Consider the following 16,802-nt stretch of genomic DNA (forward strand, 5'->3'; position numbering starts at 1 on the left):
CATGGATCATGATGATTACAGCTGAGTTTAATCTAGTCACCTTTTCCCACACCTCAGTCTGTAATCACCCAACCTCAGTTTAGGTGAGACTGTTCAGAGACTTGATTTTCTCATTTGTGAGTGATTGGTCACTGTCTCATGCAAAACCCATTTCAGTGACTGGCATGTTGTATGGGGGCAGAAATGTCCAGGGTGGGTAACAGTCTTCATAGTTCTCATATCGTCGCCCCTTTTAAAGAAACTGCCAATTCAGTTTTGAATGTATAAAGGAGACTAGAAATACCAATAAATGGTCAGTGGTGGCACTTGCCTTTAATCCCAGCATTTGGGAGGCAGAAGCAGGCAAATCTTGGTTAGTTTAAGGCCAGCCTGATCTACAGAGGGAATTCCGGGACAGGCTCCTAAGATACACAGAGAAGGCCGGGCGGTGGTGGCGCACGCCTTTAATCCCAGCACTTGGGAGGCAGAGTCAGGCGGATCTCTGTGAGTTCGAGACCAGCCTGGTCTACAAGAGCTAGTTCCAGGACAGGCTCCAAAACCACAGAGAAACCCTGTCTCGAAAAAACCAAAAAAAAAAAAAAAAAAAAAAAAAAAAAGATACACAGAGAAACTCTGTCTCAAAACAACAACAAAAACAATACCAATACGTCCTTGCTCTCGAATTTTGTAGGATTTACATACTAGTCATGAAATCTGTGATTCGAAGACCACCAGTGGGCTGGGAATATGGAAGAGGCCTTACCTTCCAAATGAAAGATCTCAGGTTCCCTCCCTGGAACCATAAACAACAGACAACAGAGGCCATTTGATGGTCTGGGACTTCTAGATAATAGTGCTGGGCCTCGCTAGAACAACATGGGCTGAAGGGATCTGGAAAAGGTAGACAAAGGCATCCATCTTTGAAGGTGGACAGGGTTATGAGAAGTAGTCAAGAGTGGAGTGTATTCTAGGTGTTACCGACAGCACGGAGGCAACATAGAGGGTTCATAGCCTGGTGGGACAGTTCTCAACAAACACTGTTAATTACATGTATAAGTGAAACTGACTAGGTGTACAGAGCAAGAGAAAAGATATTAAAACTAAAACCAGAGGGCCTGGAGAGAGGAGCCACCAGTTACAAGCACTGATTGCTCTTCCAGAGGACCTGGGTTCAATTCCTAGCACCCGCACGGTGACTGACAAAACCTTTTGTAATTCCAGTTCCAGGGGAACCCTACACTCTCTTCTGACCTCCTGAGCATCAGGCACACATGTGCACATACATACATGCAAGCAAACTAAAACTAGAGTTCCAGATTCTAATCCTAGGCTCTTCCAGTGTATGTTAACCTTGAATCAGAAGTGGAGGAAGTTGAAGATACTAAGTGGTTACCTATGTGAACATACTTTCAGGATAATTTAAGGATTATTTTTCCTGTTGCTGCAGTCCTGACCCAGGACCTGGGATCCTAATCCTGAGCTACACACTTAGCCCTCGCTTAGGAGGTTAAGCATTTTTGAAGGTTTGTTTTATATGTATGAGTGGTTTGTGTTGTTTGTTTGTTTAAAGGGTCTCACTATATAACTCTGGCTGTTCTGGAACTCATCATGTGTTGTAGGAGCCTGCTTGTTCATGGCTGCCCAGACTCAACATAATCGCACAGAAATCCGTATTAATAGCAATACTCTTTGGCCAATAGCTTAAGCATATTGCTAGCTAGCTCTTACATCTAGAATTAACCCATTTCCATTATTTTATATTTTGCCATGGGGTTTGTGACCTACTGGCAAGGTTCCAGCTGGCAGCCTGTGTCTTTCTCCTCTGGCAGCTCCATGGCGTCTCACTGACTCTGCCTTCTTTCTCCCAGCATTCAGTTTCGTTTTCCCACCTAGCTCTACTCTGCTAAGCTACTGGCCAAAACAGATTATTTATTAACCAATAAGAGCAACACATATACAGAAGGACCTCCCACACCAATTTTGTAGGTATGTGTACCACATGTGTACCAGTGGATGGTTGTGAGCATCAGTGTAGGTTCTGGGAACTGAACCCAGGGCCTCTGGAAGAACAGCAAATGCTGCTAGTGGTTGAGTAATCTCTCCAGCCCTAAAGTTTTTTTTTTTGTTTTTTTTTTTTGGTTTTTCGAGACAGGGTTTCTCTGGTTTTGGAGCCTGTCCTGGAACTAGCTCTGTAGACCAGGCTGGTCTCGAACTCACAGAGATCCGCCTGCCTCTGCCTCCCAAGTGCTGGGATTAAAGGCGTGCGCCACCACCGCCCGGCAGCCCTAAAGTTTTAAAAACATTTTCTATGTGCAATGAAGTTTAACAAATTGCTTGCAGCTGTTTTTTTTTTTTTTTTTTTTTTTTTGGTTTTTACTCTTAGATTTTTCTGTGACAAGGCTAGAGAGATGACTCAGCAGTTAAAAGTATTTGCTGTTCTTCCAGAGGGCTGAAGTTGACTCCTTGGTTCCCACATAGTGATGACTCACACCTGCCTATAACTCTAGCACCAGGATACCCAGAGCCACTCCAGGCACCTGCCCCCATATGCAGATATGTGGTGTGGGAGGTCCTTCTGTCTATGTGTTGTTTTTATTGGTTAATGAATAAAGAAACTGGCTTGGCCTATAGCATGGGAGGAGGGAGGCAGAGTTAGAGAGTAGCCATTGAATGGCCAGAAATAGACGCTGAGAACTTTACCCAGTAAGCCACAGCCACGTGGTGATACACAGATTAATAGAAATGGAGTAAATTAATATAAGAGCCAATAAGGAGCTAGAGCTAACGGGCTAAGCAGTGATTTAATTAATACAGTTTCTGTGTGGTTATTTCAGGGCTAAGCTAGCCGGGCAGCTGGGAACCAACAAGTGCCCCTTTCCCCCTACCAATATGCAGACACATACTTAGGAATAACTTAAAGTAAAAATAAAGCTCTTTTCAAGAACTGGAAAGTGAGAGAGATCAGTTTAAAAGCCCGCGTTGTTCTTCATGAGGATCCGAGTTCATTTTCCAGCACCCACATGGCAGTTCACAACCTTCTGTAACTCCAGTTCCATGGACTCTCACCCCTTCTTCTGGCCTTATCACCAGGCGTGAACATGTTCAGTAGACACAAACATACACGGAAACAAAACATTCACACACCTAAAGTTTAAAAATCTCTTTTAAAAGTAAAAATTTTAAAGAATTTATCAAAAAGAATAATAAATGTAATTGTTTTCCTATCTCTAAATCTGTCATGGATATTTTGGGGGGGTTGTGGATAAGTGAATAAAAATATATTTGATAATAAAATAAATATATATTAGATAAATATGAAGTTCCACAACTTCTAAGCAGCTTTGCTAAATGTATAAAAGTTCATTAGATTGTATAGTCTTTGGGTCAGGTTAATTTTGATGTGTGTTGATTTTTGTTTGTTTGGGTTGATTTTTTTTTATTTTGTTTATTTTTTCAAGACAGGGTTTCTCTCTGTATCTCTGACTGTCCTGGAACTCATTCTGTAGTCCAGGCTGGCCTTGAAAGTCACAGAGATCAGCCTGCCTCTGCCTCCCTGAGTGCTGGAATTAAAGGAGTGCACCACTCTGACCTGCTTGTGTGTTTTTTTTAACTTGCAACAATTTTTATAACAAAGTTTTTATAAAGAACAAAAAAAACCCATATTTTTTTTTAAAAATTCATCTGGCATTACACTGTTATTGTCAGTGTTCCTGGGCTAACTTCACCTTAGGAGTGTGTGTTATTGTGAAGGTTCTAGGGGCCCAGTCTTCAGAGATGCCTCCTGGAGTGAGCATCAGGGACTCCTTCAGTTCAGGGGCTGGCATGTCCTCTCGCTGTCGAGAATTGGTTGTTTGCGGCCACCGTCTCCCCAGTGAGGTCTCATCCAATCAGAACCGTGCAGGAAGAGGCGGGCCTGAGGGGCGCGCAGTGTGCTTTTCTGCTGAACCTTCTTGTAGATTTCGGCATGGAGGAAATTTATGCTAAGTTTGTGTCTCAGAAAATCAGCAAAACCCGCTGGCGGCCGGTGCCTTCCGGAAGCCTGCAGACCGCAGAGACCTTCGCTACGGGCTCTTGGGACAATGAGGTACCTGGGCTCGGGCGGGTCCCGGCTGCTGTGCTCCACGCCCCCCGCGCGGGCGCGCGAAAGCACCTTCTGGCTTGCCAGGCTGCCTTGAGTGCAAGCTGCCTGGTGGTGTATCCGAGCCTCGGATCTGGTTTTAAACCCTCACCAAGTATGTATTCCTACCGTCCGAACCGGGCCACATCTCTGGTCTTTTCAGCTCTTACCGTATTGTTTGTCTGAGGTGCTTTTGAAGCAAGGTCGCCCAAAAGGCAATCTGAATTTTGCCTTCCTAGAGTTTACGTTTTCGTCACCCCAAGATATAAAACTTTCTGCTTTGCAGGAAAATTGCGTTTCACTGTGGTCTATTGGAGATTTTGGAAATTTGGATTCTGACGGAGGCTTTGAAGGAGACCATCAATTACTGTGCGATATCAGACATCATGGTGATGTCATGGATTTACAGGTAAATCTGAGTTGTCACCCAGACAACTTTGGAAGATTGAGAATACATTTAGAGGTAATGTGGCACCTTATAGTTTGACTACTCTCACCCCTGGTTTACAGGACACTAATCTCTGAATTGTAATTTGCCACATCATTGTTTAGGCACTTGGTGACAGGGTGGGGCTGGGAAAGTGAATTCAGGTCACTCAGTTTTAAAATTAATTGCCCAAGCGCGACATGGGGGTTTAAGTCTCTAATTCCAGCCCAGGGGAGGCAGAGCAGGAGGGATCGCAAGGCCAGCCTGGGCTATGTAGTGAGACCTTATCTCAAAGGAAATAACAGCAATATTTGCCCTGTTTGGTGAGTTTTATACAGATATGTTAACTTGCATTTCATATCTGTGAGTCGGGTTTTATCGTGTGTTGTGAGAGTGATCTCAAGACCTCACCTGTACTGGGGAAGCGCTCTCTACCTTTGAGTGTGTGTATCCCAGCCCTCAAGTACTCCTCACTACTCAGCTAATCCTATAGATGAGAGTGGTATCTCTTGAACAGTTGTAGAAAATATTGTGCAGGATGGTTTTTCCGTGGTTCTTTTTTTTTTTTTCTTAGAATGTGGGGGTTGGATCCGTGGTTCCTTTTAACTACGTAGCAGAAGTTAGTGTTTCCATTTTAAAGGTTTATCAAAACTCAGAGAACTTACGTGATTTTAGAAGGTATTTTAAAAGGTCTCAGAACCAGTGATGCATTTTCAGAGCTGCACTGGTGGTAGATGCTGGTCGTTCCAGCTGCTTAGGAAGCTGAAGCAACAGAAGCCCAAGATGAGTTTGGGCAACAGAGAGCCCCCTTCCTCATCAGAAAAAATCTATATGACTTCAGATGCCATGGATTTTACTCAGTTAAACGCTGCCACACTTAGGAATGACACATTTCCAGACTTTCATCACTGCAGCCCAAAATGAAAAATGTGGAGTAAAGTTTTAAATTCGCTATTTATCCCGCATGAAAATACTAGTAATTTATGTAGAAATTTTTACTTTCAGATGTTGACATATTTCATTTTCTTAGTGTTTATAGGCTGCCTGCTTCTTTAAATTCTTAACAGGATTTGCTATTAGTCAAGTTGAAGTAATGGATTTTTTTCCTCATTAATATTTCCAAATCTATAGTAATATGCAGAAACTTTCTGTTTAGTTTTTTGACCAGGAAAGAATTGTAGCTGCTTCATCAACAGGAGGTGTAACAGTGTTCCTTCACCATCCAAATAACCAGGTAAAGAACTTCTGTTGGGAGAGTAAACTTGTGTTTTAGACATTTCTGAGGAGGCTTACGGAAGACTCTGTGTTGAGTTCACAGTGTTGTACAGTTTAAACCTGAGGAGAGTCAGTCATTGGCACACTGGAGCTCCCACGTTTCCAGAGGCCGAGAGAAAAGAGTTGTTTGATCACAGTAACTCAAGACTAGCCTGGACAACACAGCGCAACCTTAGCTCACAGAGAAGTCAATCGGAGAGGCTACTGTCTAGTTTTTAGGGGTTGATGAGGGTCGAAGCATGCATAAGTACGTCATGTTTACATTGGCTTCTACAGAAACTGGACATCCTTTAAATAAACTGTGTTTATTAGCTCTAATAGTAGCATCTGCTGGTGGTAATTTTCCTATAGGGTTTCTCAACTCCTCTGATGGTCTTTTACAGGGTTGAAGGGAGAAAGTAAATGAGCAAGCGTGTATACTTGCTCAGCTTCTAGTTCTAAATACCACAAAGAGGGGGGAATAGCTGTTTTGTTTTTATGGATAGAAACCAGATCTTCAGAGGTCCCACTACCCAAAGACTTCTCTCTTGAGGCTGGGAAGGCAGCTCAGGAGTGTGCACTGCTCTTGGAGAGAACCCAGTTCCATTCCCAGCACCCACACCAGGTACTTCACAATAACTTGTAAGTCTAACTCTAGAGGATCAAATGTGCCCTTCTGGCCTGAGCAGAAGGTGCATATAAACTCAGGCAGGCACACACACATGCATGGAACCTTTTTGTTTTTGAAACAGGATCTCACTATGTAGGTCTGGTCGGTCTGGAACTCACTATGTAGACCAGGCTGACATTAAACTAAGAGATCCATCTGCCTTTGCTTCCTTGTGTGTTGGCATCAAGGTATATGCCACCATGCCCAGCTTTCACTTGTTTTCTTAATGGAATCATGTAGTAAAAGATATAGAAGTTAGTTCCCTATATATTAATTGATTCCTATAAATTTTTAAAGGATAATCAAACATTCAGCCACTTGGTCACAGAAATCATTAATTTTATGTAAATGTGGTGAGTCTAATTAGAATGTACAGAAATTTGTTGGAAGCACCAGTATAGAGTTAGACTTACAAGCTATTGTGAGGCACCTGGTGTGGGTAAGGGAATGGAACCGGGGTTCTCTCCAAGACCAGTGCACACACAACTTCTGAGCTGTCTCCCCAGCCTCAAGAGAGAGGTCTTTAGGTAGTGGGACCTCTGAAGACCTGGTTTCTATCCATAAAAACAAAACAAAGAGAAAAGGAAGGGACTGGAGAAATGGCTCAGCAGTTAAGAGCACTGGTTGCTCTTCCAGAGGACCTGGGTTCAATTCCCAGCACCCACATGGCAGCTCACAACTGTCTGTAATTCCAATTCCAGGGGACCCGATGCTCATGGCAAAATACCAGTGTGCACGCGCACACACACACACACACACACACACACACACACACACCTAAATAAATAAATAAATAAACAAGCCAAAAACAAAACAAAAAAACCCACAAAGAAGGAAAATTGCTTTTTCTTCTACAAGGACAAGGACATGAGACTATTATACTATTATTAAGAGACACAGTGGCTCACTTATAATCCCAAAACTTGGAAGTTGTGTTTTAAACAAACAAAAATTCCTGAGGAGAATGGCTCGCTGTTTAGAACTTTGCTCTGGGGGCTGGAGAGATGGCTCAGAGGTTAAGAGCATTGCCTGCTTTTCCAAAGGTCCTGAGTTCAATTCCCAGCAACCACATGGTGGCTCACAACCATCTGTAATGGGGTCTGGTGCCTCTTCTGGCCTGCAGGCACAGGCACACACACACACACAGAATATTATATACTTAATAAATAAATAAATATTTTTTTTTTAAAAAAAAAAAGAACTTTGCTCTGGTTAATGTATGCTCATTTCTGATGCCTAGACTCTGTCAGTCAGTCAGCAGTGGCCCGCAGCTCACCACCATACAGGTCCCGGCAGTCCTTCCTACAGCAGTGCACCGTGTACAGGGATTGTGTGTGACAACCCAGAAATCGTTTCTGTTGGAGAAGATGGGCGAATCAATCTCTTCAGAGTTGACCACAAGGAGGCTGTAAGAACTATAGGTGAGAGAAATCGTATTTCTTTTATCACATAGTAATTGAACTAAGTAAGTATGATTTTAAGTGAAGAGTGTGAAAATACACATGGCAGGGTCCCTTTGTAAGGTAGTGTGTGGATAAAGCCAGTGTAAATAATTGATAAAAGAGAGAAATATACTGGGTGGTGGTGTTTTGTTTTAGTAGAAGGAATTATCACATAATTTTGCAGCAAGTGGCAGTTAATATATTCTTGATTCTGTATCATAAATAATGCTAAATTATGATATGCCAGAAAAGTGGGAATAGCGTGGAGACGGGGTAAAACCAGACAGCACACGACAGAGTCTATGGTGAGCTGACATTAGATATTTGTTATTGGAGAGATGAAAGGTGAAGCTAGAAAGGTAAGTTCGGATCAGATTGCACAGTATTGAATGCACAGCAACAGAAGTTAGGTATCTCTAGGTGGCAAACCAGTTGCTCTTGAACATGGAGTGATGGACTCTAGTGGTGTTTAGACACAGTGCTAGTGAGATGCTTCCTAACTGTGCTTCACTCAGACTTGCCTGACAAGAATCTTGGTCCCCCACCCTAGACCTCCAAGGATTGCACCCAGGCATCAGTTTCTTGTGTTCTTTAATTTCTAAGTTATAACACTTGTTAAGGGCTTTGCCTGCTGGCACTGTACAGAAGTGGCACAAGTTAAGTTTGGAAGTTTGTATCATGTGCTTCAAGTTTAAAACTTGAGGAAATCCAAGAAAAAACTATTATAAAAAGCCAAGCAGTGGTGGCTCACGCTTCTAATCCAAGCACCCAGGAGGCAGAGGCAGACTGATCTCTGTGAGTTCAAGGCCAGCATGGTCTACAGAGTGAGTTCCAGGATAGCCAAGCTACGTAGTGAAACCCTGTCTTGAAAACCCAAAAAATAAATAAAATAAGAATCAAAAAAGAAAGAATTCAATATAGCAATCTTAAGAGGAATTAGAAAAAAACAGATAGTAAATCAGCCCTGCATTTAGAAAACTGTCCTGTTGAGTGACGCTCTCTACCAGAGAGGAAGAGAGCATCTAGACACGTATTGTATTTTACTATATAGTTCTCCATTAAAAAAGTATCCTGAATTATCAGAAATTACAATATTTCAGCCAGTAGGAGGAATGTGCCCTAAAAGGAGCCTGTCAACACATACTACTATTTCTAAACTTGCAGATAACGCGGACAGCAGTACACTCCATGCTGTAACCTTCCTCCGAACTCCTGAGATTGTTACAGTAAACTCCATTGGACAGTTAAAAATATGGGATTTCAGACAACAAGGAAGTGAGCCCTGTCAGATATTATCACTGTAAGTTTTGATTTGTCATTTCAGCAGTGCGCTACAAAGTTATGTTTGGTTATTGCAGTCAACTTTGTGGTGTTTTTTTAAATTTATTTTTATGTGTATGAGTGTTTTACCTGCTGGTGTATGTGTGCACCTCATGCATGTAGTATCCCAAGAGGCTGGGACTGGAGTTACAGGCAGTTGTGTGCTGCCCTGTAGGTGCTGGGATTGAGCCCAGGTTCTCTGGAAGCAGCCTGTGCTCTTAACTGCTGAGCTATTTTGTTCCTGTCCCCCAGCTTTGCATTCCAATGTGTTTCAGGGACATTGATCCATGATTAAATTGATAAAGCAAGGATAACTAACAAGGATAATAGTTGATTCTATCATCCTAAATTTAGTAAGTATTTGTTGTATTGATGCAGAGCTTTTATGTCTTTGAAGTATATGTTGTTTAACAGAAAACTTGTTGCTGTTTATCAAATGATTGTATTGGTAGTGAGTAAAATACACTGTAGGTGTGATTGCACAAAAAATATAATCCAAGATAATTTTTTTTCAGAGTAGAATCACCCTTTCTAGGTCTGTAACCTTTGCTGCTTTCTCAAGAAACTAGAATGTAGTATCAGGTTTAAAAAGCAAACAAAAAACATAAATTAAGAGCATAGGCATAAAGAAAAATTGGTATAGTTTATACATATTTTAAAGTTTATTTTGAACTATACTGTGTGCCTATATGCACATGATATAGGAGCTCCTGGAGCTGGGATTACAGGCGACTATGAGCTGCTGATGTGGTGCAGCGAGCTGAGCTCGGGGCTCTGACTATCACTCGTGTCATTGCTGAGCCAGCTCTTCAGCTTGAGTCACACTTTTTCATGGACGTCTTTCTTACACATCTTACCATTGTGTTATTTTGCTTCCTGTGTTTCCAAGTTGAATGAGTAATTGTAGTCTTTAAAACTATTATTTATAAATATATGTGATTTAGTTAAAAATTTTTGCACCACTAAGATTTAGTATTTCCAGTCACATAATTTTATTATTTGGTTGTTAAAATGAAATATGTTTCCTGTTATGCAAATATAAATTGTCCTTTTCCACATCTTTGATATTGTCCTATCTTCTTTAAAAGGACTGGTGACCGAGTGCCACTCCACTGTGTTGACAGACATCCCAACCAGCAGCATGTTGTAGCTACTGGGGGCCAGGACGGGATGTTGAGTATTTGGGATGTTAGACAAGGCACCATGCCCGTATCTTTACTTAAGGCTCATGAGGCTGAAAGTGAGTATTGTGGAGATGCAGAATGTTTCTGTGGGAGGAGTTCCTCACATAAGCACATGATACACAGGGATCGGTTCACATCAAAGCTTTTAAAATCTATATAGTATAAGCTAGATAATCCTTTTCTGTGTTTAAGCTCTTAATGTTTTATCATATGCAGAACTGCATGCTTTTGTGGGGGGTTGCTCGAGACAGGGTTTCTTTGTGTAGCCTTGATTGCTCTAGAGCTTGCTGTGTAGACCAGGCTGGCCTCGAACTCACAAAAATCTGCCTGCCTCTGCCTCCCAAGTGCTGGGATTAAAGGAGTGCACCACTACCATCCAGCTACTGCATGCTCATCTTACTGAGCTGATTTTCTTAGGTTTTTCGTTTTTTGTTTGTTTCTTTGTTTTTTGGGCGGGGGGGGGGGGCTGGCGGTGGTGACTATTTAGAAATAAAATCAATGGGGCCAAACTGTCATATTGGATGTTGTTGGGTTACTGATAGTTCTGTATAAAATTATCACTTAATATTTGCTCATTAATCAATTAATTTTGTGTAGTTTTGAGGTAAGTAACCCAGATTATCCTGGAACATACTGTGTAGCCCAAACTAGACACTGCCTTGCCAAGTCCTCCTGCCTCAGCTTCCCGAGTGCCGACATTACCGGCATGAGCTACTGCTCTTTCATAAAATATGTTCTCAGTCCCCTGAAGTACTCTGCCCCTGGTCTATATCCCAAGCTCCAACTGATATTTTTGTTTGATATTGCTTTTTGTGAAAGGGACTCTTTATCATTTCATTATTTAAAAAAAACCAAGGAGCTGGAAAGATGGACCTTCCACAGAAACCATCTTCTATTCCCAACACCCACATGCTGGCTCACAACTTCTAATGGTAATTCTAGTCCTAGAGGATCTGATGCCCTCTTCTGTTCGAATAGAATGCCTTTGCTTGAATAGAAATACAAGTAAGCAAATATTAAACCTGTACTGCAGCTTGACCCTATTTAAGAAATGTTCAGACAAGCATGTGTAATTCCAGCAGCTGGGAGGCAAAGGCAGGGAGATTAGGGGTTCAAGACAAACTTCTGTCTCCCAGCTGCTAGGATCACACTAATGGATAAAAATGTGCAGATGAACTGGGGAACCTATAAACTTTAGTTAAAAATCAAAGACTTCAAAAGTAAAGAAATGACAGATTGTAACCTTTTGGTGACTATAATATGCAGATAGAAAAAAAGCCACTACTTGTGGAGTAGGCCAGAAAAATCAGTAACTGTTACATCATTTAACCTTTTTGGACTATTAACATTGATTGCCTCTGTCTCTTAGTGTGGGAGGTTCACTTCCACCCATCCAATCCAGATCATCTGTTTACTTGTTCTGAAGATGGATCCCTCTGGCACTGGGATGCCTCCACAAATGGATCCGAAAAGTCTTCTCTGTTTCACCAAGGTAAAGTTCCAGGGTGCTGTTCAGGACCTTTTAAATCTCAAGTTGAGTCAGGATCTTGCTGTGTAGATCAGGCTCATCTCAAACTCCCTGAGATCTGCCAGCCTCTGCCTCACGAGTGCTGGGATTAAAGATGTGCACCACCAAACTTGCCCACATTCCCTATTTTTTTAAGATTAACTTTTATTTTAGGTGTATGAGTGTTTTGCTTGCGTGTATGTCTGTAATTCCAGTTTCAGGGATCCAATGTGTGTAGTGCTCACAGACATCATCTCTCTAGCTCACACATTCTCGGTGGTTAAAAGCACCGACTACGGTAGAATAAAGCAGGAAGTAACTGCAAAAACTACATGAAATTACTGTGTAGGGAGTAAGCAGACTAGGAGCCAAACAGGCCTTGGTGGAAACTCCCAGCACCTGAGACGTGGAGGCAGGATGATCAGTTTAAGAACGCCCTAAGATAGAGAGTCGACTAACTGGAGCTAAAAACAAAACAGACCTTGTCTCAAAACAAAAACAAAACCACAAAGGCTAGAGAGAGGATTCAGCAGTTAAGAGTTCAGAGGACCCTGTTTCAATTCCCACCATCATCATGGCAGCTCACAATCATCTATAATTCCAGGGGATCCAATGCCTTTTGGTGTCCATGCACCAGGCACACATGGTGCAGACATACATGCAGGCAAAACACCCATACACATAAAATAACCAAAGGGGAAAGCAAAAGGAAAGATTCAATTTGTCTGTCTGTCTTTCTCTCTCCTCTCTCTCTCTCTCTCTCTCTCTCTCTCTCTCTCTCTCTCTATCTATCTATCTATCTAATCTATTCTGGTTTTTTGAGACAGGGTTTCTCTGTAGCTTTGGAGCCTATCCTGGAACTTGCTCTGTAGACCAGGCTGGCTTTGAACTCACAGAGATCCTCCGCCTGTCTCTGCCTCCCAAAGGCTGGGATTAAAGGCATGCGCCATTATTGTCCAGCTTATTCATTTTATTTTTAATTGTATGCTGTGTGTGTTTATATTCCTGTATGTATATATGAGTGTAGTTGCAGCAGAGACCAGAAGAAGGTGTCAGATCCCAGAAGCTGGAGTTACAGGTGGTTGTGAGCCATCAGTCTTAAGTACTGGGAACTGAACCAGGTCCTCTGCAAGAACAGTGTATGTTCTTAACAGCTGAACCATCTCTTGGGCCCCTATAAACTCATTCATATGAACTAGGAACTTGTATTTCTTTTGTTTGTTCGGTTGGTTTTTAAGACATGTTCTCTCCATGTAGCCCTGGCTGTCTTGAAACTCGTTTTGTAGACCAGGCTGTCACTGAACTCAGAGATCCTCTGCCTCCCAAGTGAGAAACTTATGTTTCTGTGTATATTTCGGGTTCTTTTTTCCTTATTTTTGTTTCTTTATGTTACCTCTCTAAGATCTTTTCATTAAAACAATAAACAGAAAAAATGGGGATCAACTAAATTTCTGGGTTTTCTTTTGACTACAAATTTGGTATCTATATTTTCCCTTCAATGTTGAATATTTACTAACACTGAATAAATTTTTAGTCAAAAAGATGACATAAGGCTACTGAGATGGCTTAGTGGGTAAAGGCATTGCCACCAAGTTTGACAACAGAGTTTGATTCCCAGCACCCACGTGGTGGAGAGAATGGATTCCTACAAGATGCCTTCTGATCTCCATGATCCATATGCACATACACGAATAATTAAAAATAGAACGAGTTTTTCCTTTTGCTTTCCCCTTTGGTTGTGGCCACATGCCTGCACACATGTAATGAAAAATTTAGAATGACATGATAGAAAATGGGTGTGGCGTACACTCTTGCAATTCCAGCACTCAGGAGGTAGAGTAGGCAAATCTCTGAACATTTGAGGCCAGCTTAATCTACATAAGTAGTTCAGGGTAGCCAGGACTACATAGAGCCCCATCTCAAAGAACAAAAAACAAAGTAATTTAAAAAAAGGTGACATAATAGAATTTTTTTTATCATCTTGTGCTTATTCCCACATAAGCCTGATTTAACAGTTAAATATATTAGAATTATTATCTTTTTGAAATATCAACAGAAGATTTATGTTTAGTGTTATGAAGTTAGTCTTTATGGGCTGAAAGAGAATGAGCCCCCTCTCCCCCCAGACTCATATATTTGAATGATTGATCCTCAGTTGGTAGAATTGTTTGGGAAGGATTTGGAGCTGTGGCTGGGTTGGACAGGGTGTGTCACTAGGGGGTGCTCAGAGATTTCGAAAGCAAAGGCCATTCCTGAGTGTCTTTCTGTGGATCAGGATGGAAACTCAGCTACTGCTTCAGGGCTATTTCTGTCTGCCTGCTGCCACACTCCCCTCCATTATAGTTGTGGGCTCTACCCCTGTGAAACCCTGAGTCCCAATAAACGTTTTTATATTACAAGTTGCCTTGGACATGTCTTAACATTTTTCTTCCTCCTCTTTTCTTCTCACAGGAGGAAGAAGCAGCACTTTCCTGTCTCATAGTATAAGTAACCAGGCCACTGTTCACCAGTCTCTAATAAGTTCCTGGCTCAGCACAGATCCTGCCAAAGACCGCATTGAAATCACAAGCTTGCTTCCCAGCAGAACTCTGTCTGTAAACAGTTTGGATGTTTTAGGTCCCTGTCTTGTTTGTGGGACTGATGCAGAAGCCATATATGTTACCAGACAACTATTTTCATGAACGTGAAAAAACCCAAAGTTATCAATTCCACCATGTGACCATGTGCAAAATCCAATCATAAAGAAATATGGTATTTGCAAGAAAACAGAAAACTGTTGTTAACTTCAGTGCCCAGTTTTGGCTTATTGGCTGACTCTTCCCCCAACACTATTAGAATCTGATCAATGCAAGAGATCCTCAGAGTGTAGACATTGAAGGGGTCCAGGCCTGTTCAACACAGGCCTTCATCTAACGTAACAATTCTACAAAAAACAACAATGTAGAATCCAATCAGAATTATTTGAATTAAACTATCTAGCCAACAGAAACAGGCATAAGGAGGGTTGCTATGCACATGGCCGTGTGGAGTTCAGCTATTTCAAAGGATGTCAACTGTTGACCCCTCCCCTTGAAAACTAGCTACATCACATACCAAGATTCTCCAGCATATCAGTTCTTGCTTACATAAGCCAAATTTATTTCCAAAAATAAATTTTTTACATATCAACACTTGTGAACAATATATTTTCTAGAATTATAACTTAAGTTTTATAATAGTTTTTTAATATCTAAAAAATGTGCTAATATAGAAAGTGCTCCAAAGGAATTATTCTGATTATTAAAGGTTGAAAATATTTTTTTTTTTTTTTTTTTTTTTTTTGGTTTTTCGAGACAGGGTTTCCCTGTGGCTTTGGAGCCTGTCCTGGAACTAGCTCTGTAGACCAGGCTGGTCTCGAACTCACAGAGATCCGCCTGCCTTTGCCTCCCGAGTGCTGGGATTAAAGGCGTGCGCCACCATCGCCCGGCAAGGTTGAAAATATTTACAAAATAATTTCATATACTCATTGCAAAGTCGGTAATGCTAGTGCTCTCCAACTCCCGGTTGGAGGTCTGTGGTTTGGTTTCTGCAGCCTTTGGTGAGGCATCCACTCCTCTTCCCTTGCTTTCCCAAGGATCTTTCATGACTCCTCCACCTTGGCTTGAAGCAGTGACTTAGCTTCCTCCTCAAGCAGCAGCTCCAGCTCCGCGGCTATTTTTTTTTTTTTAATAGTTGGTTCAAATCAGCAGACATGGTTCACTGAATTTACATGCCTCTTAAAATTTTAACTACCTACCAAAGCACAAGATGGGACATCGATATGCAGGAAGCATTTAACCACAGAGTAGGCTGAAGGCACACTAAGGATTTTACCATGACAACAGATATAAAGCAATGGCAGCAACCACACTAAACATTTCCCTGGCCTCCAAATCTGATTTTTTCACAATCTGAGGTTTTCACAGTTAAACTTTTGGAGACAGTACCCAGTAATTAATCTCAGAAAAAAAGCAGAGCTGAGCTTTGTGGAGAAGGTCCTGCTATCTCAGCTACTCCGGAAGCTGAAGCAGAAGGATCACAAGTTTAAAAGCTTGTCTGGGCTACAAAATGAGTTCAAAGCTAGCCCAATAGCTTAGTGCGGCCCAGTTTCAAAATGAAAACTATGGAATGTTCTGCGGATATAGTTCAGTAGGGCACCTGTATAGCATGGTTTGATTTTTTTTTTTTTTTTTTTTTTTTGGCTTAACACACAAAGATGATCTGAAAAGATACTAATTTCATGTATTTCTTAGCGGCAAAACTGGGGAAGGTGTTCATATTTACAGGGGGGTGAGTAGACAGATCAGTGTTGGCAGAATCTCAGTGGTTGGGAAGGTGGAGAATCGCGAGTTCCAGTTGCCTAGAGAGTCCCTACCTGGACCATATTCCCGCAAAAAAGAGTATATTCTAAGACAAAAGTCAATGATGCATCCCGGACAGCAGAATCAATTTAATAAGAAACAACTAACACAGGCCCGGTTACTCCATTTACGGCTACAATGACCGAATTCTACTAATCCATAGGTCTAGTTTCAAGAATACTGCATCCGGCTGATTGCAAAACCACGTACTCTCCAAGGTCCCGAAGACTCAGATTTACTTCAAGCCCTACACGTCTTGCCTCCAAACGTCCGTGGGTCTCGGAGCGCTGCTCACCGCCCTTTCCCGGTGGGACCCACGCTCGTAGCGTCGCGCCCGGGTCACGTCTCGGTGCGGAGCCAGAATGCGGTGGTACCGACTCCACTCTCCGGGCGACTAGAGCCTGCAGGCGATGCTCACCCGGGCTCGGGGCAGCCGTGCGAGAGGCCACCAGCCCAACGCTCGCTCCCGGCCCCAGCGGGGCGGCCTGAAGCCCCCAGTCCTCGGCCCCCGCGCAAGCGACGC

The 16,802-nt window shown here is 42.2% G+C and overlaps 1 protein-coding gene across 1 annotated transcript; it reads left to right on the forward strand.

Moving 5' to 3' along the window:
• Nucleotides 1-3,909: 3,909 nt before the first annotated feature.
• On the forward strand, nt 3,910-15,532 carry Nup43 (nucleoporin 43). Its single transcript, XM_057754488.1, has 9 exons — nt 3,910-4,063; nt 4,383-4,505; nt 5,680-5,757; nt 7,688-7,868; nt 9,054-9,189; nt 10,298-10,449; nt 11,763-11,885; nt 14,352-15,185; nt 15,371-15,532. The coding sequence occupies exons 1-8, from the start codon at nt 3,944-3,946 to the stop codon at nt 14,579-14,581; spliced, it is 1,143 nt and encodes a 380-aa protein (XP_057610471.1). The 5' UTR covers nt 3,910-3,943; the 3' UTR covers nt 14,582-15,185; nt 15,371-15,532.
• The last annotated feature ends 1,270 nt before the right edge of the window (nt 15,533-16,802 follow it).

Source organism: Chionomys nivalis, chromosome 2, assembly GCF_950005125.1.
Source record: "Chionomys nivalis chromosome 2, mChiNiv1.1, whole genome shotgun sequence".
NCBI classification, from domain to species: domain Eukaryota; kingdom Metazoa; phylum Chordata; class Mammalia; order Rodentia; family Cricetidae; genus Chionomys; species Chionomys nivalis.

What these genes read in the sequence shown, in the direction of transcription:
- Nup43 (XM_057754488.1), top strand. Translation starts at nt 3,944, where the DNA reads ATGGAGGAAATTTATGCTAAGTTTGTGTCTCAGAAAATCAGCAAAACC. An exon ending in CGGGCTCTTGGGACAATGAG is followed by an intron (nt 4,064 to 4,382) that starts GTACCTGGGCTC and finishes TCTGCTTTGCAG; the next exon opens with GAAAATTGCGTTTCACTGTG. An exon ending in TTCACCATCCAAATAACCAG is followed by an intron (nt 5,758 to 7,687) that starts GTAAAGAACTTC and finishes TCTGATGCCTAG; the next exon opens with ACTCTGTCAGTCAGTCAGCA.